The 26,532-nt window shown below is 38.3% G+C and overlaps 3 protein-coding genes across 3 annotated transcripts in view; all 3 read left to right on the top strand.

The window, feature by feature from the left end:
• The window catches only part of LOC307144915 (uncharacterized protein), a 262,913-nt gene that overhangs the window by 182,037 nt on the left and 54,344 nt on the right, over positions 1–26,532 (top strand). The gene's annotated exons all lie outside the window — the stretch shown is intronic.
• Positions 1–26,532, top strand: part of LOC307144903 (uncharacterized protein) — a 258,364-nt gene that overhangs the window by 199,402 nt on the left and 32,430 nt on the right. The gene's annotated exons all lie outside the window — the stretch shown is intronic.
• Positions 944–24,955, top strand: LOC307144907 (uncharacterized protein). The gene is made up of 5 exons (XM_079847636.1): positions 944–1,046; positions 2,231–2,313; positions 4,021–4,140; positions 21,270–21,389; positions 21,573–24,955. Exons 3-5 carry the CDS (start codon positions 4,083–4,085, stop codon positions 22,469–22,471), a joined length of 1,077 nt encoding a protein of 358 aa, XP_079703762.1. The 5' UTR covers positions 944–1,046; positions 2,231–2,313; positions 4,021–4,082; the 3' UTR covers positions 22,472–24,955.

Below are 26,532 nucleotides of genomic sequence, written 5' to 3'. Positions count from 1 at the left end.
TTGGCACTGTTGATCACACTAGTCTACTTTAATTTTTCACCAGGAATTTTGTTTTGAAAACCTTTTATTTTGTACAAAATGCCACATTGTTACACTTGTGGTGTTCCTGGTCAAAAATGACCGGCCTACAAAAAATAGCTTATAAATCTCTAGTTATGCTATATTATCACCCAATATTGGATTCAATCTTTTTGTCAACTTGTTCTCTTTCAATTAGGACTGGTTTTATATTTCTGTTTGCATCTGTTTAATCGTAGGCCTCATTTATTTGAGAGTAGGCATCACATTTTTTGAGTAAAAAAAAAAAAACATTATTTTTGAATAATTTTGGAAATATTAAATAAAATCTGAAGAAAATTGGCACTGTTGATCACACTAGTCTACTTTAATTTTTCACCAGGAATTTTGTTTTGAAAAACTTTTATTTTGTACAAAATGGCACAGAGTTACACTTGTGGTGTTCCACTGGGCCATTGAGGGCCTTGTTAAACCTTGTTAGAAAAACTCAATAAAATATAAGTTTATTAAAATATAACTTGGGCTACTTTTTTAAATTCAGGATCAGTGGAATAAAGTGAACATCAAACCATTTTGGTGTCTCAATGACGGCAATACCCTTAGCATTGCGAGGAACATAAACCTGGAAATGTTTTAATTTGTTCCAACTCAGTTTCAGTTTTAAAGAAATTACCTGTGATTCTTGAATGTATCAAGTATGAACAAGAAAGGAACAAAATGATAGGAGAAATGAAGAAAAATGGAATTCATGAATTTCATTTTAATGTTTTAATAAAATGGTCAAGTGAAATAAATAGTAAAGAATTATTTGATTTCATTAGGGAGACAGGGCTGAAACATAGAATATAAACTCTATTCCACACTCTAGAGCAAAAGGTGGCGGTAATGAACCGAAAAAACTAGTTGCTAGCCGCCGTAAAAAAACAAGAAGAAGAAGGAGGAGGCGGTGGCATTTGTTTTCATTTCAACCACCTACGTTTGTTGAAGCCATCTTTAGTTAGTAAAACTGCGCTTTGCTGTTTCAGACTGTAAGTACATTTATCTAGTCATTTATTGGGAGAAATCTAAATCTGACTGTGTGTACATGAGTTCGACCAGTGTCCGATTCACGAACATATGACTCTTAAGAGTCGGTTCATTGTAGTGAATCAAAAATGCCTTCGAGGCTACTGAAATATCTGACTCTGGTAATCCTAACGAATTGAAACTGTACACTAGTGAAATACGACTTTACTTTCTCCTCACGTCTTCACTCAGATAGAGTGCATGTTTTCTTGCGTCGCTGGAATTTAGGCTCTTGAACAATAATCATGTTCACCCTCTCGCCCAAAACAAAATACTTCCACCATCTGCTATTATAGAATCTGAAGCACTGGTAGGTTTTACCGGTAAAAAGTCATTTTTAGTGTCATTTACGTTATTCGTCAGACAATGTAATTTGTAATTGTGTGAGATGTGCAAAAACAAACAAACATTAATGCAGCAGTTTTCAACATTTCAGACCTAAAAAGTATTGATTTACACATTGGGAATGTTTCTAGTCTTTCCTTCAGAAGTTTAACTTGTCTAAGAAATGCCTTATTTATATAATCTAAATAAACTATGTAAATAAATAGAAAAATAGTGGTTGCAAAGCATTCCTATATAGGCTTATCTTCATATAACTATAGCATTTATGTTTAAGAGGACGCTGATGCACTGAATCGTTCTTTGTTTAAGTTAGTTCAAAGTTACTGTTAGATTATATTACCTTGGCAAACTATACATCAATAAAAAGATTTAAGACTCAAGCTTCAGTATTTGACCTCTATTTTAATCTGAGAAACTAGTGGCAGATATGTCTTAGGCTAATGTGTGTCAGGAGTTATGAAAATGAAAAAAGTCGATACCCAATATGAATTATGAGGGTTAGCAGCATCCAGATCCATTAAGGAAAAAAACCTCCAGTACGGTCGTCATGAAACCGCTTGACAAAACAACGTCCCTCAGAGCTTGTACCTCAAAATTTTGCAGATTTGGAGAAATATTGATAGATTCTCATGTGCTTACGTCAGATTTCTATAGAGAGGAATCATTTTTATTCATTTTTACCCAAAATGTGCCGATGTAATCATTATGAGCACTGGATACTGTGATGTACATAGGGCGCTATATGCACATTTAGTGCACAAATGGCACTTGTGATGAACAGGCATATTATGTGACATTCCAGGAACTCCTTTACATAAACAAGGCTTCCAGAGATCGCTGTAACATCCAGATAGAGACTTTTTGGAGACAATAAACACAATACAGGTGTGTGGTTTATCTGTGTTCTTCATGCCATGTCGAGTATTTTCAGAACAATAGGGTATGTTTATAATGCAATGTCTTTATCAATGTGCAGATTATTATAAAATAATATATTTTCTGTGTGATTTTTTTTATTATTATCCGAAGCCTTATCAGGTCACGGAAGGTTATTTAAAACACTCGTCTTGCATTAAAAAGTAAATTTGGAGTAAAAACATGGTTTCAATCTTATAAATTGTCGTGTATTGATGGTGTGCTAAGCTAACATGTTATCTAGCCCTAAGATGCACCCGTCACCTATCTGAGCAAATCTGTTATTTTAGTAGTAATTATTTTAATAGTAATGCTCATTGAAATGTTTCTTTTTTCAAGAAGGGCATTTGATACATTTTCAAAGAAGGTGAAGTGAGAATTTTGATTTAAATAAATGAGGGATTAAACAAGTATGAATAGAAAGTCATCAGTAATTATAATGAAGACAAAAGAAAAGAATAATTAGAGCCATAACCAGGTCGGAGAATGTGAATGTGTGCATGGGAGACTGAAACTGAATGGGACTCGTTTGCACCACAAAACAATAGAGACAATACACTGAATGGATGCTTAGAAAATGGCAATAAACACCATTTAGCATTTTAGAGTCTTCTCAAAATATAATCACATGACACTTAAATTTTATAAAGATATTTCATAAAAATACATTTCTAATAACAAAACTTTGAAAGCTATTTATAACAATTTTTTTCATTATGACAATTTAATTCTGACTTTACAATAAACTGCCAAGTGTCTGCTTTCAAATGAGGCCGTAATAATGCTTTTAGTGCAAAGGGTTCATGACCTGTATCTGTTTTAGTTTGGGTATGCCATTTCTTGGGATTTTTTCAAAAGTGGGGGTGCTGGCTTAGCCCAGCTAACATACAAACTAGCCTACCAGTTATGTATTGGTACTTGGTAATTTCATGCTGGTAATTTAATTACCATCAAATTAAGATCAACTCACAAAGTTGCCTGTAAAACTCTTAAGCTTATAAGATAACCAAGAACATTCCATTTACGTACATACGTGTATTCATGATTATCAAAAAATGACTAATTTTTTATACGTTCTGGTGACTAGAATTTTCTATTTAAAATGTGTAATTAAACGTCGGGCACAAAATAGAAATTTCCCTTGTTAAAATGTATTTTTTTTGACCAAGTCAGAAGATATGACTCTTTTTATGAAGTGAGATCAGAACTTTATTCTGAGGCACTTTTTACTTTAACTGAGTGTGACAGATGAGTTTGTTTTTCTGATGTAAGAAACAAATAAAACTGATTTTTTTTTTTTATGTAAATAAAACTATTTCCTTAATCATGAAATGTCTGCTAGCAAGAACGCTATATGTATGTTTATGATGCTCGTCTACACTGAATGCTTTCATTCATGTAAATGTTTAATGTTATTTGTTAATATTGTAAATGTAAATGCTTTTTATTATATTTATCACATCACAATTACTAACTGACAGGGTCAGAAGTTATGTTGTTGCAATGAACGATTCCAGGAATTTCACTTTACTGGTTGTGACACTGCCTCAAAAAAAATTTATATTGTAATTGTAAAATTGATTGAAAGCATCTGCTAAATGAGCAACAACCATAATTCATACCTTCAGTAAAGCAATTCATGAGTAATGCTAAGGGAATATTCCCATCTTCCCACAGGAGGAGAAGAAGCCGGCAGGAGGAATTACTCCAGGAGAAACTACGGACATACTATTGTAAAGATGGAGATTAAGGAAGAACCCTGCAGAATAAAAGATGAAGATACAGAGGAACAAATAGGTTGGTGTTTTCCTTCATTCTCTTTAATGATTGATGACGAACATATAAGATGAAAACTGACATATAAAAATATATTTAGATCAAGATACTACTTAATAGTGAACTTGATTTTTGCTCAATAGAGGCACGCCTATATTTCTGATTTTTCTCTTTTGTCTTTCATTAATTGGATTTTGGGAAGTGAAAGAAGACAAATGGCATCATTTTCAAAAACCTTATTTCCTAAATGAAGATGGAAACGCTGTAATTTCACAGACTGCAAAGAATTTCACACAGAAACGAGCTAAAAAAATTGGAATCAAAGATTTTTTCACCTGTTCTGAGTGTGGAAAGGGTTACATGCATCAAAAAAAATTAAATGTGCACATGAGAATTCACACTGGGGAGAGGCCGTTCAAATGTGCTGAGTGTGGAAAGAGTTACACCCAGAAAGGACACTTTAATGAGCACATGAGGATTCACACTGGAGAAAGGCCTTATACATGCACTCAGTGTGGAAAGAGTTTCATTCACAAAAGAAGCCTAAATGTACACATGAGAATTCACACCGGAGAAAAGCCGTTCACTTGCTCTCAGTGTGGAAAGAGTTTCATTCACAAGGAAAGCTTAAATTTGCACATGAGGACTCACACTGGAGAAAAACCGTTCATTTGCACTCATTGTGGAAAGAGTTTCAATAACAAAGGAAACTTAAACGTGCACATTAGAATTCACACTGGAGAAAAGCCGTTCACATGCTCTCAGTGTGGAAAGAGTTTCAGTCACAAAGAAAGCTTAAATTTCCACCTGAGATCTCACACTGGAGAAAGGCCCTATACATGCACTCTATGTGGAAAGAGTTTCATTCAGAAAGGACACTTTAATACGCACATGAGAATTCACACTGGAGAAAAAACATTCATATGCAATTAGTGTGGAAAGTGTTTTACTTTCAAAAGCTCTGTCAAAGATCAACTAGAGAGTTGTTAATCTTTGATCATTGTGATAAACATTTGTTGTGGCATCAAACTGTAAGAACACTTACAAACTTTAAAATTAAATGTGGCAAGCAGTGCGGGGCCGAGAGAACAGTGTGAGGCCGGTGGAGTGATTGATAATAAAAAATTATTTTTATTCTCTTTCAATTAGGACTGGTTTTATATTTCTGTTTGCATCTGTTTAATCGTAGGCCTCATTTATTTGAGAGTAGGCATCTAATTTTTTGAGTAAAAAAAACATTATTTTTGAATAATTTTGGAAATATTAAATAAAATCTGAAGAAAATTGGCACTGTTGATCACACTAGTCTACTTTAATTTTTCACCAGGAATTTTGTTTTGAAAAACTTTTATTTTGTACAAAATGGCACATTGTCACACTTGTGGTGTTTATTTCTTCTTATTTTCTAACTTAAGAAAAAAGATACGAATACTTTGTATTCCCAAAAGAGCTTCTTAAGAATGTTCTTAATCGAAGCGATGAGTTCGTGTCAGAAAAATATTCAATTCAATTAAAATTTATTTGTATAGCGCTTTTCACAATACATATTGTTTCAAAGCAGCTTTACAGAAAGTGCATTTCAGAGATGTACATAGAAAAAATACATTTAGTTAATCATGTATTAATTTAGGGCATAACATATCGCCAGCGTTGAGTCGTCTCTTCACGGGTGTTGGGGCATCTGAGGTTTCTATGAGAGGCTGGATACAAACTGGAGCTGACGAACTCTAGCTGACTAGCGTCCCGAGATAACAACAGAAAAGCAGATGGGAAATAATTAGCATAGCTGCTGTTCATAATATTAATGCATTTGATCTGATTCAACTGTAGTATTATGTGAATGCTTGGCTAAAGAGATGCGTCTTTAATCTAGTTTTAAACTGGGACAGCGAGTCTGAGCCTCGAACAATATCAGGAAGGTCATTCCAGAGTTTAGGAGCTAAATGTGAAAACGCCCTCCCTCCTTTAGTGGACTTAGATATCCTAAAATATCCATTTTTAAAGGTGCCGTAGAATGGATTATTTTATTATTTTATAATGTTTCCTGGAGTGCCCTTATAATGTTAGTATGTTTTTTAGATCAAAATTTGTTATAATTTAGAAATAAAAGGCATATTTCCTAGCCTGATTTCATCCCCTGATTTGTACCCCTAAAATAATACGGCAGACGGCCGTAAGCAAGTCGTCTTGCGCCGAAAGAGTAACACTTGACGATGTATGGTGTAGGATGTAGGAGTAGCGTAAGCTTTGACGCTTCAAACAAACAGGGCTGGTCAACAAACTCAAGCTCTTCTGACATTTCTCCTTAAAAATTCCGAATATCTGGAATAGTCTACCAATTCATGTAAGGAAAGCTCAGACTACTGAAACATTCAAGTCCTTGCTTAAGACGCATTACTATGCTTTGGCTTTCAATTCTAGTTGAGCTTTGATATCTTGACCTTGACCTATCTTATTTTGTTTGTACTTTGTGTGATATTGTCTGTATAATAATTTTTTTTTTTTTTTTTTTTTTTTTTTTTTTTGTTGGATCTTGTGAAGCACTTTGGTCAATTACGATTGTTTTTAAATGTGCTATATAAATAAAATTTATATTACGTTGTGCGTCGGGTCAAATACGTTGTGCGTCGGGCAAAAGTGTTACTCTTTCGCTGTAATTCGATGCGTACGACCGTCTGCCGGAAGCTAGTTATTGTAGTCGATAAAGTTTTAAATTGGGATATTTTTCTTACACTAACGCATCGCTTCACTTCAGAAGGCCTTTATTAACCCCCCAGAGCCATGTCGAGCACTTTAATCATGAATAGATGCGCTTTTAATGGACTTCAAAACAGAAACAACCATTCACTGCCGAAGAGCCAGGACATTTAAAAAAAATATATATAACTCCGATTGTATTCATCTAAAAAAGAATGTCATATACACCTAGGATGGCTTGAGGGTGAGTAAATCATGAGCTAATGTTAATATTTTGGGTGAACTATCCCTTTAAATCCCCAAATGTAAGATGTTTAATGAATTTATATATCTTATTTATAAAAATTTCACTTAGGAATATTCTTACGACTTAAGATTTCCGTGAATCTGAACCTCGTTACATTCATGTGGCTGAAACTTTTGTTCTTTTTGTGGGGAAAAAAATGTCACCACTACAGTCTTTAAAAATGCATGAGCATATTCATACTGGTGTGAGACTGTGGGAAGAACTTTATTTCATCTGGCCACTCATGAGAGCAGGGCCGTGCAGAGACCTCTGGAGGGGCAGGTGCTCAAAGTATAAAAGGGGGCACATGGAACAAGGCTTTAAATAGGGCTGTGATCAAAATACAGTAACAGGGTTTTTACAGCCTCAAAATGAGGCGGAGGTGGTAAAAATCCTAATAATGTATTTTAATAATAATTAAATGAGTATTTTTTTGTAGATCATCATATAGCCTAATGTGTTTCCCACATTATTTTTGTTGGTGGAGCTTGGTATCTGTAGGGGGGTCCGGGGGCATGCCCCCCCGTAAGAAAATTTTGTACGTTTTAAAGATAAATTCATTAATCTGGTGCACTTTGAGTCACCCGAATCCACTGTTAAAAATAAATAATCCATCCGCAAAACCGCCCATATTCTTTGATTTAGATATCTGCATCTGATCATCACATTACAATTATTCAAATTCTCAGTGTTAAGCATGAAAATATGGTAACATATCACACTGAAGTAGGCTGATTTAAAACGAACATTTATTTAAAATAAAAGTTCTTCTTTTGGCAAAATTACATTTCCTTAATAGCCTAAACAGAGGCTTTTCTCCCTTCAAACTTAAATTGTCAATGTTTCATCACTTTGAAAACACTAATTTTTTGTACCTTTTAAAAAGGGCATTTTTCCACTAATTTTATTAAATGTATGCTCCATCTTTCATTTCAAATTCTCAAATTTGATCAATATATTCAATTAAAATAATAAGACACTCTCTGTTACCAATCAAATTAAATAATTAACATTGAAAAATTATAACTGTATTAATTTGGATTATTTTAAATATTTTTGAATATACAAATAAGGAATGTTGAAAAGAATGATACTTTATAAAACTAAACCGCCAGTAGGAGGCGGCAGGCGACCGTCTTAATGAGCGAGTCATTGAGTCATTCATTCAAACGATTCATTCAAACGGCTGATTTATTCAGAATGAGGCAGTTTATGAATGGGTAATTGAATCTTTGACTCAACCGATTCGTTCAAAATGCTGAATCATTCAGTAATGCAACAAGTGTTGCTCTGAGATGCGTTATGGTTCTGCAGTGATCTTTGTTTGGAACTATTTTCGCTGCTGAAACAGAACAAAAATAGTCATTGCGTCTAAAATGTAAGTGACTAAATTTTAACTATTTGTTTATTGACCTGCTATGAAATCAGTCTCGGTTTCAATCTTGATGGCATTCAGGAAAACAGTTACTTCTATAGCCTAACGATACACACAGCAATATAAACAACATCTCTGCATGCTCTCTTCACGTCGTCCTTGTAAAATAATAATAAGTAAACGAACATCAAAATCACTTCGCTGAGAATGAAACGCCACTTACCAGCAGCCGCAGATTTGAAGACATCCTCTGGTAGTGCGCATAGCCGCGCGAAATAAAAAAAAATGTGCGTGCAGCGTGAGGAATGAGGTGAAAGGTCATCATGTGGGTCATTTTATTTACGGCTAAATTATTATTAATTAATTCAATAAATATATTTGTTTGACAGGGAAGCTGTGCGCAAACAGGAATATATATTATTTTTCAAAAATAGAAAAAAAGCACCCCAGAAAAAAGGGCACTTTCTCTCCAGGAATAAAAAGGGCAGGTGCTCAAGCCCCCTTTGATGTCTATGTGTGCACGTGCCTGCATGAGAGAGTTCATCCTGGAGAGAATCCGTACAATGTGGGATTCTAACATTGTCTAGAAAGCAAAGTTCATGATCAGATCCATCACTTTCAAGTAAATACCTTAATATAATTCTAATAAAGCAAAAGCTGGAATTGCTCACAACATAGTAACATAATTAAAGTGAGACATTTGTTCAGTTTAGTGGTGAAGATTGAAGTTGTTTGTTCAACACTGGAAATTGGCAAAAGTTTTGTAGGAATGCTTTTTTTTTCTAGAGCTGCTATAAAGTCAAAACAATCTCTGTTACTTTAATTTCCTATTAAAGCCGCTTTGGAACAATCTACATTGTTATAAGCGCTATATAAATGAAGATGACTTGACTTGACTTAGTAAATATAGTAAAACTAAGTATCTTCATCCATATGGTGTACAAATTTAGTTTGTTTGTCTGGCTGTTAAGAGGTGATGCACTTTTTATGATTATTATTTTTAATGTCATTTGTTGTATCTATTGCAACTTACATTGTATTACATCAAAATTGTTACAACGAGAAAAACTTAAAAGGGATAGTTCACCTAAAAATGAAGACTGTCATTATTTACTCACCCTCATGTCGTTCCAAACCCGTAAGTCTTTCGTTCATCTTCTGAACACAAATCAAGTTTTTTTTACATTGTTAGCTAACTGCATGATTTGTATATGTACATTTATGAAATGCATAACTTTGACTCTGTCACCTCTGATAACAGATCAATCTAAATTGTAATGTAGACATGGTTGCATTTTCTGTAAAGCTGCTTTGAAACAAAATGTATTGTAAAAAGCGCTATACAAATAAATGTGAATTGAATTAAAAAGTGAGCCAGATGTTTTTGTGTTTTTGTTTTTCAATTTATATTCCTTCTCAAAATATGGACTTTGACTAATATATGCACTACTGAGACGATCAAGTTAAATATAAAAACTGGTCCGTGTCTGTGGGAAAATCAGCTGCCATCTAGTTGTTTAAAAGGTAAACTAAAACTAAAATAACATGGTATTTTATCAGCAATATGGTAAAAAGTCAGTAAATAGAATTTCTAATAGAAAACTATTCAAAATCTAATAACATTCATATATTGTAAATATCTCTTTCCAATATATTTTTATAACATTTAACCTGTGCTGGGTAGATCATTTACAATTTGTAGTCCATTACTGATTCCAATTATGACACAAATTGTAGTTGGTAACGTAATCCTTTACATTCCACATTTAAGGTAATGTAATCTGACTACTTTTGACCTAACTTGTTTATTACATTGAGTTATAAGTATAATATTGTACCATGATGATGCAAAAGCAAGGGATTTTGGTGTAATGCAATGATGTTTATGAATGTTTAATGAATGTTTAGGCAGGATGAATTACTCCTGGAGAAACTACTGACATACTATTGTAAAGATGGAGATTAAGGAAGAACCCTGCAGAGTAAAAGATGAAGAACAAATAGAATTTGATGTGCAAGCAAAAAAGAATCAGGCCTATTATATTCGTATTTTTACTGTGGTAAAGTAGAACAATTGCTGTTGGACAAATTAAAAGGGAACCAAAGGAAGAAACGTTTATGATCCCCTACGAAAATGGGCGAGACATGAGTTAAGATTTGGGAAAAGAAACAAGATATTCGATGTCCAATGGAATATTGTTAAATTCGCTGATAATCGGGAGACCAGATCGCAAAACATAATACAAAACCGGCAATGCGGTTGTCAAGTTTACCGGCTCGCGTGAGGTGCGCCGCTTCTGACTTACGCTGTTCTGTAGTTTATTAAAAGTTTATCAATTCTGAACGTGTCCATATTTCATTAAATGCGACACTGCCCGTCCCTTGGGTCCACAGCAACACACCTAGTGGACTTGTTTAGATGAACGGTTCTCGACCTAATCAAAATGCAAACAGACAGACAGACAGAGATGCCTTTATTAGAGATTAGAATATGTTAAGCCCCACTGAAGCCTTGAATATTCGGTGTTGATTACTACCGAAGCCTCGAATATTCGGTGTTGATTACTACCGAAGCCTCGAATATTCGGTGTTGATTACTACCGAAGCCTCGAATATTCGGTGTTGATTACTACCGAAGCCTCGAATATTCGGTGTTGATTTCTACCGAAGCCTCGAATATTCGGTGTTGATTACTACCGAAGCCTCGAATATTCGGTGTTGATTACTACCGAAGCCTCGAATATTCGGTGTTGATTTCTACCGAAGCCTCGAATATTCGGTGTTGATTACTACCGAAGCCTCGAATATTCGGTGTTGATTACTACCGAAGCCTCGAATATTCGGTGTTGATTACTACCAAAGCCTCGAATATTCGGTGTTGATTACTACCGAAGCCTCGAATATTCGGTGTTGATTACTACCGAAGCCTCGAATATTCGGTGTTGATTACTACCGAAGCCTCGAATATTCGGTGTTGATTACTACCGAAGCCTCGAATATTCGGTGTTGATTACTACCGAAGCCTCGAATATTCGGTGTTGATTTCTACCGAAGCCTCGAATATTCGGTGTTGATTACTACCGAAGCCTCGAATATTCGGTGTTGATTACTACCGAGGCCACCCGCAATTTTTAAAAAGGCTGTGTAAACACACAGATTATAGCCTATATATTTACTCTAGACACTAACTTTACGAACATGAACAGTGATTGATCTGAATAGCCTCTTAACCTTTACGCTGAGGAAAAAAATCCAGCGCAACTTTGAGGGGACCCAGCGAAACATGATTATGTATTTCTGCTCAGCCAGCAACACTGGACATCCACCACACGGCAAACGCTAATACCTTTTCATATACTGTTTACTCTCTATGTATAACAGTTATCTAATAACATATTATTATTATATTATATTATTAGATAGATAGACAGATCGTAAACTAATGAACACGGAGAATGCGAGCACTGTGTGCTCAGGCTCTGTCTTTCCCAGCAATGCCCCTATAGAGCTGGTAAGTCCCGCCCCTTCCGCTAACCCCAAGTGGACCTCTAGGTTGAAAAATCGTCAATGCAAGTGAATGTGAGAAAATAATTATTTTCTGGTCCCGTTTGAATTTTGCCATGAATGTGAACATATGTTGTCTGTGAATTTTTAATCAAATTTTTCGTGTGAAGAATGCTACAATTTAGCGGGTAGAAGTTTGATACGGTTAGACTTTGTGTGAGAGCACTTTGTGGACTACAACTAGTTTTTACATCAGACGGGAATCTGAAGAAAGAACAGCCCATTTGGTTTGAATGTTGACATTTGGGTACAAAACACACAGGTAACTCGATCTGTCTCCAGAGATTATCGCAGCATTAGCACCGTGATTTGACAAGTGGAGGGAAAATGTGTTATGGGGTGACGTCACATAGGCGACATGTAGTCTTTCTCGTTATGTCTTTTCCACAACTGCTAAACAAAGAATCATACAATATACTGTCAAACTCGTAACATGAAAAATTATATAAAAAATTCACAGACAACATATGTTCACATTCATGGCACAATTCAAACGGGACCAGAAAATAATTATTTTCTCACATTCACTTGCATTGACGATTTTTCAACCTAGAGGTCCAGTGGGGTTAGCGGAAGGGGCGGGACTTACCAGCTCCAGGGACGTCACTAGGATTGGATGACGGGGGGGGCTTAGCCCCCAGGGGTTTTTTGTGTAACTTTTGTAAGAAAATCTTACAGTGAATTTGAGTAAAAAACAGCTATGTACTGTATATGTTTAGCTGTATTTGTCTCTTCAACCCCGTTACCATCTTCAACCCTGTTACCCTAGTCTCAACCCTGTCACACCTACATTTATTAATTATTTTTTTAAGTTTATGAATAAGTAATTTAATGCTTGTTGAACTTAGTCAGAAATGTTCAGAGCAATCATAAGAATACAATTTCTGGTAAGCTACGCTTTTTTATTATTTCAATTCAATTAAATTATTGTATTTTGATTTAATATTGACTCATTTGGATAAATATTAGGTAGGCTACACAAGGTAGGTGTTCATTTTTCTCAAGAAAAAAAAACAACTCACCTAATGTGGTAAACATACAGAGAGCCCTATCAGCTGGCAGTATTATTTAAGGTTAAAAATAACTTAAATTAAATATAATGCGTTTTTTTTTTATAATAACAACTTTATTTAATGATATAATTAAAAATATAATAAATATGTAATATAGAACACATATTTAGCTAATTACTCTCTATAGCTCTTTTTTTCTTGCCAACTAACGTGCTATAGCCTATTGTGGTCATTAAATGGCTTTCCTGAGGTAAATGTAACATAATTGTTCTCCAGCTATGTTATTGACCTCTTCACGCTGATAAAAAACACTGATTGATCGATATTTTGTATGAGGAATATACATTTCGGTAAGTTGTAGCCTACTACTGTATCTTTCAACAGTGTTCGTGTTTTTTTACTATTAGCTAGTAGAGATGATCAGTTCACGTGCGCTAAGGATCTGTCACGTAACATTTACAAACGCCAAAACGGTATTTATTGTTTGAATTTCGTAAATAAAATTGACAGAATCTGAGAGTTGAGATTCTTTTATATCATAAGTAACCTGCTCTGTCTAGTCTGTTGGTCTCCGTGTCCTCTTTGCTTCACGATTTTGGAGAAAATTTCGTGAGAAAATGGATGTGTGGCGTGAGAGCGTGTGAAAAGTGTCAATTGTGTGTGTCTCACGGTGAATGCGTGAGAGTTGGCAGCTCTGTTACGACTCTTTGCACTGTCCAACTTCCGACTTTTCGGCTATTTTTTGTAGCTGGATATATCATTTGTTGCGTCTAAATGTGAATGAGGATATGGTTATTGATAAATCGAATTGTTATTGTTGTTCTTATTATAATTTAGGGGGGCTTAGGAACATTTTGGGGTAGCTTCAGCCCCCCTAAAATAGGCCTAACGACGTCCCTGACCAGCTCTATAATGAAGTGAGATAAGGTGCGCCGCAGAATAACGACTGACAGGGCAGGAATGACTCTGTTACTGACGTAGCCTCGGTTCCCTGTGATAAGGGAACAAGTATTGTGTAGCTATACGCTATGGGTAACCAATCCAATCTCTCCGTGCTATGATATGCGCAGCGACATGTTCTGATACCCAAGTTGGGACGCTTGCCGCATTGCAGGCCCATAGAGGCGAATGCTGAAGCGATAGCATCCGTTTGTAACAGCTCGAATGGGGGTCCCTTGATTATTTCATCCATAATCAGGATTAAAAGTTTAATAAAGAAACATAACATGAATGAACAGTTAAAATCACTTGTAATATTTCTAAATGAAATATGTCACACTCTAAGTATAATATTCTTGCCTAAAGAAAATTAAGTAGTTGAGAGATCTCTCTTTAAAAAGATAAAATTGCAAAAGGAGCCAGGTCGAGTTCAAGGATAGACTGACCTTTACAGAAATTGATCTCCCTCTTATGCAGTTGCTTATTGGAACAGAGCTAAGTTCCTCTTTTCATAGTATATCACATCAAAGCAGACAAACAAGACACAAACATATCTAGCTTTCATGGTTTCACACCTTGGTTGTGGGCACATACACGTATCGTCCTGTACCACCATGTATCAAGAAGTCGTAAATCCCAATACAATGCAAACGAAATAAACTGCTATACAACATGTCCCTTCTGCAAGATGTTTAACCAAGATTTAAAAAAATGACTCACTTTAACTGAGACATTCGCGCTACATGTATGTCTATTGGTCACCCTAAGTCAGCTACATTGAGGCGTCAAGTTTAATAAAAGGAAAGCATTAAACATACATTTCAAATAATAATCATGATAAACAAATCAAACTATATGATTTCCTAAATTATGATATATTTTTTTCTTTTTCTGATTCATCAGAGAGTTCCATAAAGGAAACAATAATGTGCACGTGAAAAATCACACAGATAAACATCTATTAAATTTCATTACGAAGTTTAACTTTTCGAGATCGGCTAGAATACCATGGCATCTCTTTGAATTAGTAACTTTCACTTTCACTTTAGCGCGACGCATTTCCTTTTATCCGCCAGCAGAGGCGCTCGAGCAACCGGAGCAATGACACACATCCGAGTCTAGGAGAAGAATAGAAGTGAGCGAGGGAAGGGGACATATAGGCCATAAGCCAGGTCCACTACTCAGGATGTTTTTTGCTACCTTTTTTTCACTATTATTTCCTATTATCTTATACCTTGGGCCATCATAAGTTGATAACGACCACCCCCAACTCAGCCCCGTTTGGTCTCAGGGGCCAAAAAACACCCTTTTTGGGAAAAGCTTTTGGCAGAATGATATAATTGTGAATATTAAGGTACTGCAGCTACATAAATGGCCATATAACCCTAACATTTTGCATGGTGTATCCTGACACATAGGGGAAACTAGCAGAAAAAGATTCTGGGGATTGCTGCCTTTTTGCTGTCAAATATCACCCTCAACATACCCCAAAAGACAAAAAAATGTATGTCCGCCTGACAAATTGTCATCAAAAGTGATCATTTTCAAGCATTTTATTATATATATCACTGCCTCAAATGTACATGAAAAACTTCCCAAGTTTATAAGCTTCAATTTAAGTCCAAGATGACCTTTCTATCTAGAGGATTATAGCTGGTATAACCAAAGTTCTCCACTGTACCTCAAATCGGAGAAAACAGAACTTTCAAGCATCACCATTCCATATTGGATTAAGCATATTTTTTGCATATGAACAATGTCTTAAACAAGAGTTGAGACTTGACTTATGTACTGCTATACTATATGAAGTGAATTGCATGAAAAGTGAGTAATGTTATGCCCATAGGTCAGGGCTATTCAATTAGCTTCATTCGAGGGCCGGATTATTAAATCGGAATGTTGAGGAGGGCCGGTGGGTTTAGCTTATTTATTGAAACATTATTTATTACTTATTGAAACATAACAGTATCAATAAATAAGCTAAAGTAAACCTAAACAAGTATTGTATTTACTTGGAAATGTGGTACCCAACAGTATGCAGATGTATGAGTCTTTAATAAATAACTTATTGACAGCTATGTAGAAAAATATGAATTATACAAGATCATAGCTATTGGTAAGAATTATTTTATTCATAATTATTATAGGCTTTAATGAAAATATTCTGACAGTGAGACTTGATAACCACAGGTTAAACTATGCATGGCTACTCACTCACTACCACTGTATAACAAAATGCCTAAACACAGGTAAAAACTATACACAAAATGAATTGGATATTCCTCTACCTACCTAATTAATCTACTGCAATATAAATGACTATAAGATAGTATTCAGTATAAATATTCCACATTTCTGCCCAAACCATAGTAAATTACTACAGTATATTCATGGTAAATGTTTGTAAAGCTGGTGATTAGGGGATTTAAAGTCTTCTAACTTCGTTCATGGCACAGTGTTTCTGCATCCTGTGACTCCCAATGACCTCATCAGTCGTGTTGGGAATGTTGAGGCTGCTTCATCTGATTTAAAACTAGTTAAATCATTGAGTGATTTGTGGTCTGTAACAGAGGTGTGTCGAATTGAACCACTTCTCACTGGATGTCGCAATGCTGTTTAATAATAGTGTCCAGAACCGGGAGTAAACGCAACTCCTTTAAGCTTCCGTTCCGTTATCCACTGGGCGGTGATGCGCAGTTCAAAGTAAACTAAACTGTGAGTTGAACTGAAACTAAACTGAAAACAGTGCTATTTGTTCTATATTTTTTGTTACTGACCGAGAAACAGCTTCAGATGATTCAGTGACAGAGTGGTCCGAACGAATCTGAATTGTTTCAGACCATTATGCAAGCGCATTTGGCCAATTCATGGAAAGGAAATAATTGAACCAAAGATCGAACAAAAGATTCGCACCATTCACAAATGATTGGTATCACTGGTTCAGTCGACAGAAATACTGGACACACATAATAACTGCTGAAATATTCGGACTGAACAAGTTTCTCAGGTTAGTCGGAACACTCATGGTACGCACCGTGTGTATAGGCGTACAGCTGAACGCGCCACTACAGTCACTGGCATATCTAACCAAATGTAGCCACACCGCCAGGAAAAGAGGCGGAGGGAGGTTGGGGTGCCTTTGGGCCAGATGGAGATGATTGAATTGAATAGCCCTGCCCTAGGTGTACTGGGGTCAGGGTGCAACATTGGGTACATTCACACAAAATCAATTAACCAAATGTGAGATTTATTAAAGTCCACAAAGTCCTCGCAACACAAGGAATAAAGATGACCCTAGTGTGCAGTCTGTTATCAAAAAGCCAACCTTCAATAGAGTAAACGTTAGTAACCTTCTGTACAGGTAAACATTATTTACAGCCAAATGGCGAAACGTCTCGGTTACATATGGTAACCCTCGTTCCCTGAGGGAAGAAACGGAGACGTATGTCGTGACCGACTGATAGGAATCTGGTAAGCCTGGTAAGCTGGCTGCCCCGGCGGGCAGCAGCAGATGTGACGATGGGATGTATGTCAACTGAGACGTTCCCTTATCGGTTGGTCACTCTCTACGTATGTCGTGACCGACTGATAGGAATCCCTACCAAAGCACTACAGCTGCTGCACCCCATCCAGCGCCCGGTGTAAGCCTGTTCCCCTTCTTGCCGGGACAGATGATAGTAAAGGGCTTACACAGAGCGTATCTGTCACTGTTGTTCTGTGATAACCCATACAATGAGATTATTGGATAACACTGGGAAAGCGTGTCCTTTCTATGGAAGGGGAACGCTGCGGAAGCCACTTTCTTCGAGGGAGTTATGTGGAAAAATACATATGGACTAGCCCGAAGGTTGTACTGCATATGAATATTGGGTAACTTAGCCCAAGGGAAAGACACAGGGCTTCGATTAGGAGCAGCCATGGAAGTATACACATATGGAATCCCCGTAGGGTCACACATATGGAACCCAGCCTAACACCTGATCTCTGAAGGGAGTGGTAGGAACCTTGGGCACATAGCCAGGCCGGGGTCTCAGTACAACATGGTTGTCACCCTGCCGGAACTCTAGGCACGATTCGTCAACCGAAAATGCTTGCAGGCCCCCTACCCTTTTGATAGAGGCCAGTGCAATCAGCAGCAAAGTCTTCAAAGAGAGAAGCTTTAAGTCTGCTGACTGCAAAGGCTCAAAGGGAGCATCCTGAAGAGCTTGAAGCACCAGGGAAAGGTCCCAAGAGGGTATGGAGGGGGGACGAGGAGGGTTTGACCGTCTCGCCCCCCTAAGGAACCTGATGACCAGGTCGTGCTTTCCAACTGATTTGCCATCTATGTGGTCGTGATAATCCGAAATAGCGGCAGCATGTACTTTGAGGGTGGAGGGAGACAGCCTTCGCTCCAACCCTTGCTGTAAGAAGGAAAGCACGGACCCTATCGAACATCTTTGGGGGTCCCCTCAGCGAGAAGAAAACCACTCGACGAACAGGTTCCGCTTCAAGGCACACGTCTCGTGGACGGCGCCCGTGCATAAGTGATGGTGTTAAGTACCTCTGGGGGTAAGTCACCTAGAACCAGAGATGGAGTTTCCAGAGGTCCGGACACAGGTGCCATAGGGTGCCCCGTCTCTGAGTCAGAAGGTCCTTCCTCAGAGGAATGGGCCAGGGAGGGACTGTAACGAGGAGCATGAGTTCTGGGAACCAGGTCTGGGTGGGCCAATAGGGGGCCACCAGAAGGACCTGCTCCTCGTCCTCCCTGACTTTGCACAGGGTATGTGCAAGTAGGCTCACTGGGGGGAATGCATATTCGCGGAGGCATCTGTGAACACCACAGCATGCCTGGACACCTGTTCCAAGGGGACTCCTGCCCGCAGGAACTAGGGGTCTGACCACGGGCTGAAGGTCTGGCGGCATGCCGGTGTGATTGTCACCCGGTGAGTGCCGTGATGCCACGCCCATCTCGGGACTCGGCCATAAAGCCAGTGCTGAAGCGATCTCATATGGAGCAGCCCGGGTGGAGTTACCGCTGCTGCCGCTGCCATATGCCCCAGCAGCCGCTGAAAGAATTTCAGTGGGACCGCCATCCTGCCTTTGAAGGTGTTCAAGCAGTTTAGCACCGACTGAGCGCGTTAATCTGTGAGGCGCGCTGTCTGTGCGACCGAATCCAACTCCATACCGAGAAGAGAGTGCCTGAGCGTGAGAGTTCTCTCATGGGAACAAGGGTCCCCTCCGTGACTTTCGTGAAGACACGGGGAGACAGGGACAGCCCGAAGGAGGACCTTGTACTGATATGCTCAACCCTCAAACGCAAAGTGCAGAAATGGCCTCTGTCGAGGAAGAATCAAGACATGAAAGTACGCGTCCTTCAGGTCGATCGCTGCAAACCAATCTTGGGGACGGATGCATTTGAAAATGCGTTTCTGCATGAGCATTTTGAACCCACCACCTTTCTTGGGTACAATGAAGTAAGGACTGTAGTGCCCTGACCTCATATTGGCTGGAGGGACTGGCTCTATCGCATCCTTCGCCAGTAGGAGTGTGATCTCTGCTCGCAAGACATGGGCATCGGCTGCACTCACTGTAGTGGAGTGGATGGCCGAGGGGGCACGAAGTTCCTGGAGAACTTGTGGGTCGTGACCACCCTTGTGCAGTTCCCTCAGTGCCTTGGCCTGATGGACCTGCAGCAACGCCATGGCGTGCACGGCAGAGGCGGCTTCCCCACGCGTAAGCCTTGCCGGTTAGGTCCGACGAGTACTTACAGGCCCGGGAAGGGAGACACGGTTCTCCGCGCCAAGTGGAGTTAGGGCACAGCTGCATAGCAACGGCCCGCTCCACTGGCGGGATACGCGTGTATCCCTTAGCCGCCACGCCATCAAGAGTGGTTAGGGAGGAGGAGCCATCGGAACGGTTTCTGGCAGTAAAAGGTGCCATCCCGCGATCCCAGGTAACGACCGCATTCACAGAAACACACAGATAGAATGTCATCTTTATAAAGACAAGTTCTATCAGTGTAAGCTCTTTTAGGGACTGCTCTCGTTTGTGCTGAAGCATGCAGGGGAGCGGTCACTGCGATTGGAGTAGATTGGCCTCTCTAGCGAGATTCCTATCAGTCGGTCACGACGTACGTAGAGAGTGACTGACCGATAAGGGGAATAAAATACAGCTCAAATATAAAACAGAAAACATTTATTTGGTTCTTAGATCTTTTTGCTGCTTGTCCATGCTGTACTTCGACGACTGGTCATGTTAGTGTATTGTATTAGTGTAGAATATAAATATTACTATATTACTTACCAGACTGACTTTATTTTCTGTCACACGTCTACAGAAGTTTTTATTGAGAATTAACAGAGGTTTAGATGTTGATGTCTTATTGAAAATGTTTTCGTTTGAGGTCACCATCATGGAGAGCATGAAACAGATGAAGATGATTTGACTGATGAAATCCATACGAATATAGATGATGATGAGGAAGAGGAGGAAAATGATGATTGAGAGTTGATATTCTACACTAATACAATACACTAACATGACCAGTAGTCGAAGTACAGCATGGATAAGCAGCAAAAAAATCTAAGAACCAAATAACTGTTTTCTATTTTATGTTTGAGCTGTATTTTAGTTTCGCCATTTGGCTGTAAAGAATGTTTACCTGTACAGAAGGTTACTAACGTTTACTCTATTGAAGGTTGGCTTTTTGATAACAGACTGCACACTAGAGTCATCTTTATTCCTTGTGTTGCGAGGACTTTGTGGACTTATGGAACCCATATGGAATGATGATGCTTGAAAGTTCTGTTTTCTCCGATTTGAGGTACAGTGGAGAACTTTGGTTATACCAGCTATAATCCTCTAGATAGAAAGGTCATCTTTCTGGACTTAAATTGAAGCTTATAAACTTGGGAAGTTTTTCATGTACATTTGAGGCAGTGATATATATATATAATAAAATGCTTGAAAATTATCACTTTTGATGACAATTTGTCAGGCGGACAAACTTTTTTTTTTTGTCTTTTGGGGTATGTTGAGGGTGATATTTGACAGCAAAAAGGCAGCAATCCCAATCTTTTTCTGCTAGTTTCCCCTATGTGTCAGGATACACCATGCAAAATTTTAGGGTTGTATGGCCATTTATGTAGCTGCAGTACCTTAATATTCACAATTATATCATTCCGCCAAAAGCTTTTCCCAAAAAGGGTGTTTTTTGGCCCCTGTTTTTTGGCCACCTTTTGGCCCACAGCCGTTCATGAGAGTTTAAATGCTGGGGAATATTCCCATCTTCCCACAGGAGAAGAAGAAGCAAGCAGGAGGAATTACTCCAGGAGAAACTACGGACATACTATTGTAAAGATGGAGATTAAAGAAGAACCCTGCACAATAAAAGATGAAGATACAGAGGAACAAATAGGTTGGTTTTTTCCTTTCATTCTCTTTAATGACTGATGAGAAACATTAAGATGAAAACTGACATATAACATTATAAAACTAGACTCAGTAGTAAACTAGATTTGTGCTAAATTTGGACTCCCTGATTTTCTTTATTATTTTTTCTGTCTCTAACTGAACCCTGGTAATTTAATGTTGGTTTTAGACCTGATGGAAGTGAATGAAGACAAACAGCACCAGGTTCATAAACCTCATAATTTTACAAATGAAGATGGAAACATCATTACACTGACTGAAAAGAATTTCATACAGAAAAGTGCTGGAAAAACTGGAGTCAAAGGATCTTTCACTTGCTCTGAGTGTGGAAAGAGTTACACAGTCAAATCAAGGCTTAATGTACACATGAGAATTCACACTGGAGAAAGGCCGTTCTCATGCACTCAGTGTGGAAAGAGTTTCTTACGAAAAGGATACCTAACTGAGCACATGAGAATTCACACTGGAGAAAAACCGTTCTCATGCACTCAGTGTGGAAAGAGTTTCACTCAGAAAACCACTCTCAACATTCATCTGCGCCGTCACTCTGGAGTGAGATCATTCAGCTGTGATCAGTGTGATAAAACATTTGTTTTTGAATCAAACTTTAAAGCGCATCTTAAAGTTCACACTGGTGTGAAGGCTCATGTCTGTTCATTTTGTGAAAAGAGTTTTACTGTACTGCGTTCTTTGAAAGAGCATGAGAGAATTCATACTGGTGTGAGACCTCATTGTTCTCACTGTGGAAAGAGTTTTACTAGATCCAGTAACTTAAAAAAACACCAGCGAGTTCATACTGGAGAGAAACCGTACAAGTGCTCACACTGTGGAAAGAGTTTCTCTTGGTCAGGAACCCTGAAAGTTCATGAGAGAGTTCATATTGGAGAGAAGCCGTACAAGTGTTCACACTGTGGAAAGAGTTTCTCTCATTCAGGACACGTGAAAGATCATGAGAGAATTCATACTGGAGAGAAACCGTACAAGTGCTCACACTGTGGAAAGAGTTTCTCTCGTTCAGGAACCCTGAAACTTCATGAGAGAATTCATATTGGAGAGAAGCTGCACTAGTGCTCTTCATGTGGGAAGAGTTTCACCAGTTTATCCAATATACACACTCATATGAAAAGCATTGCCCGAAACTGTCAAGTGATAAAAGTTAATGTTTTGATCCATAACTTTCAGGTAAATAAGTTTTATTTTCTCATGGTTTCTACACAATATCGATGGTGAAGCGGTGGATTCTGCAATGTATATCCTTTGAGTGTAGAAATGATGAATATTGTCTGAACCTCTCACTGAGAGAAAGTATATAGTATCAGTATGTTTTGGGAACATTTTCTGCAATTGATTTTATCTCTGTATCCTCCTGGTCTTCATTCATCATCTGGTCCTCGGGTCTTAAAGGGGTCATATAATGGTACATGCACTTTTACAAGTTGATTGTACTGAAATGTGTGTTGGCAGTGCCTGTATCATATAATGATAAAAATCCATCCAGTGTTTTTTATATGTCTCCTTATATGTTTTCCCCAGTCTCAAATCGAGCTGTCTGACCGTGTGACGCCACACGGTCGGACGCCCCTCCCATGATTGTTAATTGACAGCAGCGTTTCAACACAGACCCGCCCTGAGCGAGCTGTCATCATAGTCCGCCATTGTTGATACACTGGAGCAGAATGGCGTCTAAGCGATTGTGGTGTTCTGCCCGGTCATGTAGATTTGCCTTGTACAACATTAGGAAGATCAGGCCCTTCCTATCAGAACATGCTACTCAACACCTTGTCCAAGCGCTAGTTTTATCCAGACTGGACTATTGTAACGCTCTCCTGGCTGGTCTTCCAGCTTGCACGGTCAAACCTCTGCAACTGATCCAGAACGCCGCAGCTAGAGTGGTCTTTAACAAGCCGAAAAGGGCATGTCACTCCTCTCCTCACAAAATTGCACTGGTTGCCAGTTGCTGCTCGCATCAAATTCAAGTCACTGACGTTTGCCTACAGAACACCCACTGGTTCTGCTCCCTTTTACTTTAACTCTTTACTTCGGACTTACGTGCCATCCAGGAACTTGCGCTCTGCAAGTGAAAGACGTCTTGTGGTGCCATCTCAAAGAGGCACAAAATCTCTTTCTCGGACCTTTACCTTGACTGTTCCCTGCTGGTGGAATGATCTGCCTAACTCAACCCGAGCTGCTGAGTCCATAGCCACTTTCAAGAAACAGCTGAAGACGCTTCTTTTTCGACAGCACTTGATCCAGTAATACTAACACTTTCTCTACTACTCTATTCTATTCTTTTCTATTAAAAAAAAATGCATTAGATTAAACTGGGAAGGGCCATAGCACTTGAATATTGTTGTCCTACTGTTAGTTTAACTGCTTCTATTGTTCTCATTTGTAAGTCGCTTTGGATAAAAGTAAAAGTACATGTAAATGTAAATGTTCTGTTCTTGGGTGTAATAATGAACACAGCAGTCATTTTGAGGTTCCTAAATCCGAACCGCTGAAGACGCAGCGGCTGAGTTTTGTTTTCGAAGGGAATATTCCCCACAATCAACGTCAATGCTTTCATGTTTGTGCGAATCATTTCTCACCAGACTGCTTTATAAACGAGAACATTGAAAAAGGTATTAGCTCCTGTCTGAGTATGTGTTGTTCATGTGCCTAATGACTGTCATAGTCTCACAGACTGGTTATTTTTTAAACAGATCAGTACAATTTTAGTGCTTCAGCCCTGACAGTTGTACCTAACACTGCATAGATAACGTTACGCATCACGGACAAGCCTACATTTGCCGAAAAAAAGTTTTTCATGACCATTAGCTGTAACATCAGTCTGTCAATGAACTAATGCATTGTTACTAATAAAGACGTATATTTTTGTGAGCTACATGGTACTGTGGTATGTTTCTCTTTTTGTTGTTTTTGTTTTGTCCCTTGCTGGCCTTTGGCTCCACCCACTCTTTCCTTCTGGCAGGTAGCTGATTGTGTCTCCAGCTGCACCTGCTTACCATCCAGGAGGGAAGCAGCATTTAAAGCTGTTATTTTCCTGATTGTTCATTGTTACTTACTTTTGTTTTGTTACTTGGGAACTGTAGGGAGGTGGGCGCCATTTTATTTTGTAACCTCTTTTTCTCCTGTTTTGTGGCTAGGTAGGGAGTGAGTGTAGATTTCTGTTATTTATTTTAATTTTCTTTGTGAGGCTTATTAAGAATTTATCAACCAGGTAGATCTGGCTTTTGTTTATTATTTTGGCATTGCCCCCTTCTGAAGCCTTTGTTTCTTCCCTTAAGCTTTACTCTAAGTAAATTGTTATATGTTAAGAGCCTTCGATTAAAAGAGTTAAAAAGAATCTTGTTGTTGTGGTGCTGTGGCAGGGCCCAGACAAACGCTCTTTAAAATGTTACGTTCTGTTAAAAGAACCCTAGACGCTCATAGGACGTAACAGTATACATCAGTAAACACATAGCGTTCGTATCTCACTACTCTACCCTGCCAGTACACACAAAGATAGATCAAAGTGACATTACGTTAACCAACCATTCAGAAACGTCCTGTTCAAGCTGCTTTGGGTCTGTCATCTTGTTCCGGGTCCGACTCCGGTTCAAATTGATAGGTTATTTTAGCACACTCCCTCAAAACTTGCGACATCTGTGGCATTGTGCTGTGTGATAAAACGGCACATTTTAGAGTGGCCTTTTATTGTGGCCAGCCTAAGGCACACCTGTGCAATAATCATGCTGTCTAATCAGCATCTTGATATGCCACACCTGTGAGGTGGATGGATTATCTTGGCAAAGGAGAAGTGCTCACTAACACAGATGTAGACAGATTTGTGAACAATATTTGAGAGAAATAGGCCTTTTGTGTACATAGAAAAAGTCTTAGATCTTTGAGTTCAGCTCATGAAAAATGGGGACAAAAACAAAAGTGTTGCATTTATAATTTTGTTCAGGGTACAAATCTTGACCTTTAGGAGCCACTAGCTGAAGAAGAAAAAAAGGCAACCTCACCAAAGTCCTTGGAATTAATCTCCTGGGGACTATTTGTATCTGTAGCATGACAAAAATGTACGCTGACTGAAAAGCAAAACAGGCCTTAAAATGATAAAACACAGTAAAAGTCAGTTTGTGTTGTTACATTTCAGTAATTTTGCCAGTCAAAGTTGACAAGCTCTCTGATGAGAAACACTGAGTGGTTCAGGCTGATACTTTTCTTTGGACCTTTCCAGATTTTCATCTGATCTGTGCCTTTGGTGTTTGGTGCCATCAGTTGTGATATAGAGGGGACAGAACATACAAAATTTATTATGCTTTTCTTTTTAATAACTTTACTTCGGCTAATTTAGGTGAAGTTAACCTAGCAGTTGATGTCACCACCGTTATGACAGCAATGAAAAGGCTCCAACACACACCTCCAACGATGCAGATTGCATGACATTGTCCAGATCACAAACCTGAAAATAAATTAAAGCATATACTTGAAAATTTGTTTAAAAAACGCACTTAAACAAGGCTTTCGTCTATCTCACCTTACCTCAGTATTCCACGTTAGTTTGCTGCGGTTAACATCAGGTTATCGCACTCACCTACGACTACGCCTGATGAGCTAACTTATGTTAAAGAGGCAGAGGAACACACAAACATTATTTTTATCGTGTTAACTAAAGAATATTTCGGCTAATATAGGTGAACTTAACTTACTCACCAGTTAATATTATAACCGTGACAGAGATCCGGGCCGATCGATAGTCCAAACCATTCCGACGAAAACAAAACGATAAATGTTAGTTTGCTGTTAATATAAGTGAAAACATTTGAAAATGTTTGTTTAACACAAAATAAAAATCATATATTAACCTTTTTGGTGAGTTACTGGTACATACTTTGTCCATGCATGAACTGCCACTTCAACCATACAGTCAAACAACACTTGAAAAGAAATCTCTCTTGCTATTGCTCAGTTTTTCGCTGGCAAGTTCACTACTGTAAATGGGTTTACAGTAGAGAAGAATTACAGTAGTGACCATATATTTTCTCATAATCCTTTGCTGTTTACAGTAACATACTGTATACGGTATTTTACTGTACATAATATAGTAAGATACTGTTAAAATTACAGAAACCGGTTACAGT

The sequence above is a fragment of the Squalius cephalus genome (genome assembly GCF_949319135.1).
Source record: "Squalius cephalus genome assembly, chromosome: 17".
NCBI lineage: Eukaryota > Metazoa > Chordata > Actinopteri > Cypriniformes > Leuciscidae > Squalius > Squalius cephalus.
The sequence above is the reverse complement of the archived record's forward strand: the minus strand, read 5'-3'. Positions and strand labels throughout refer to the sequence as shown.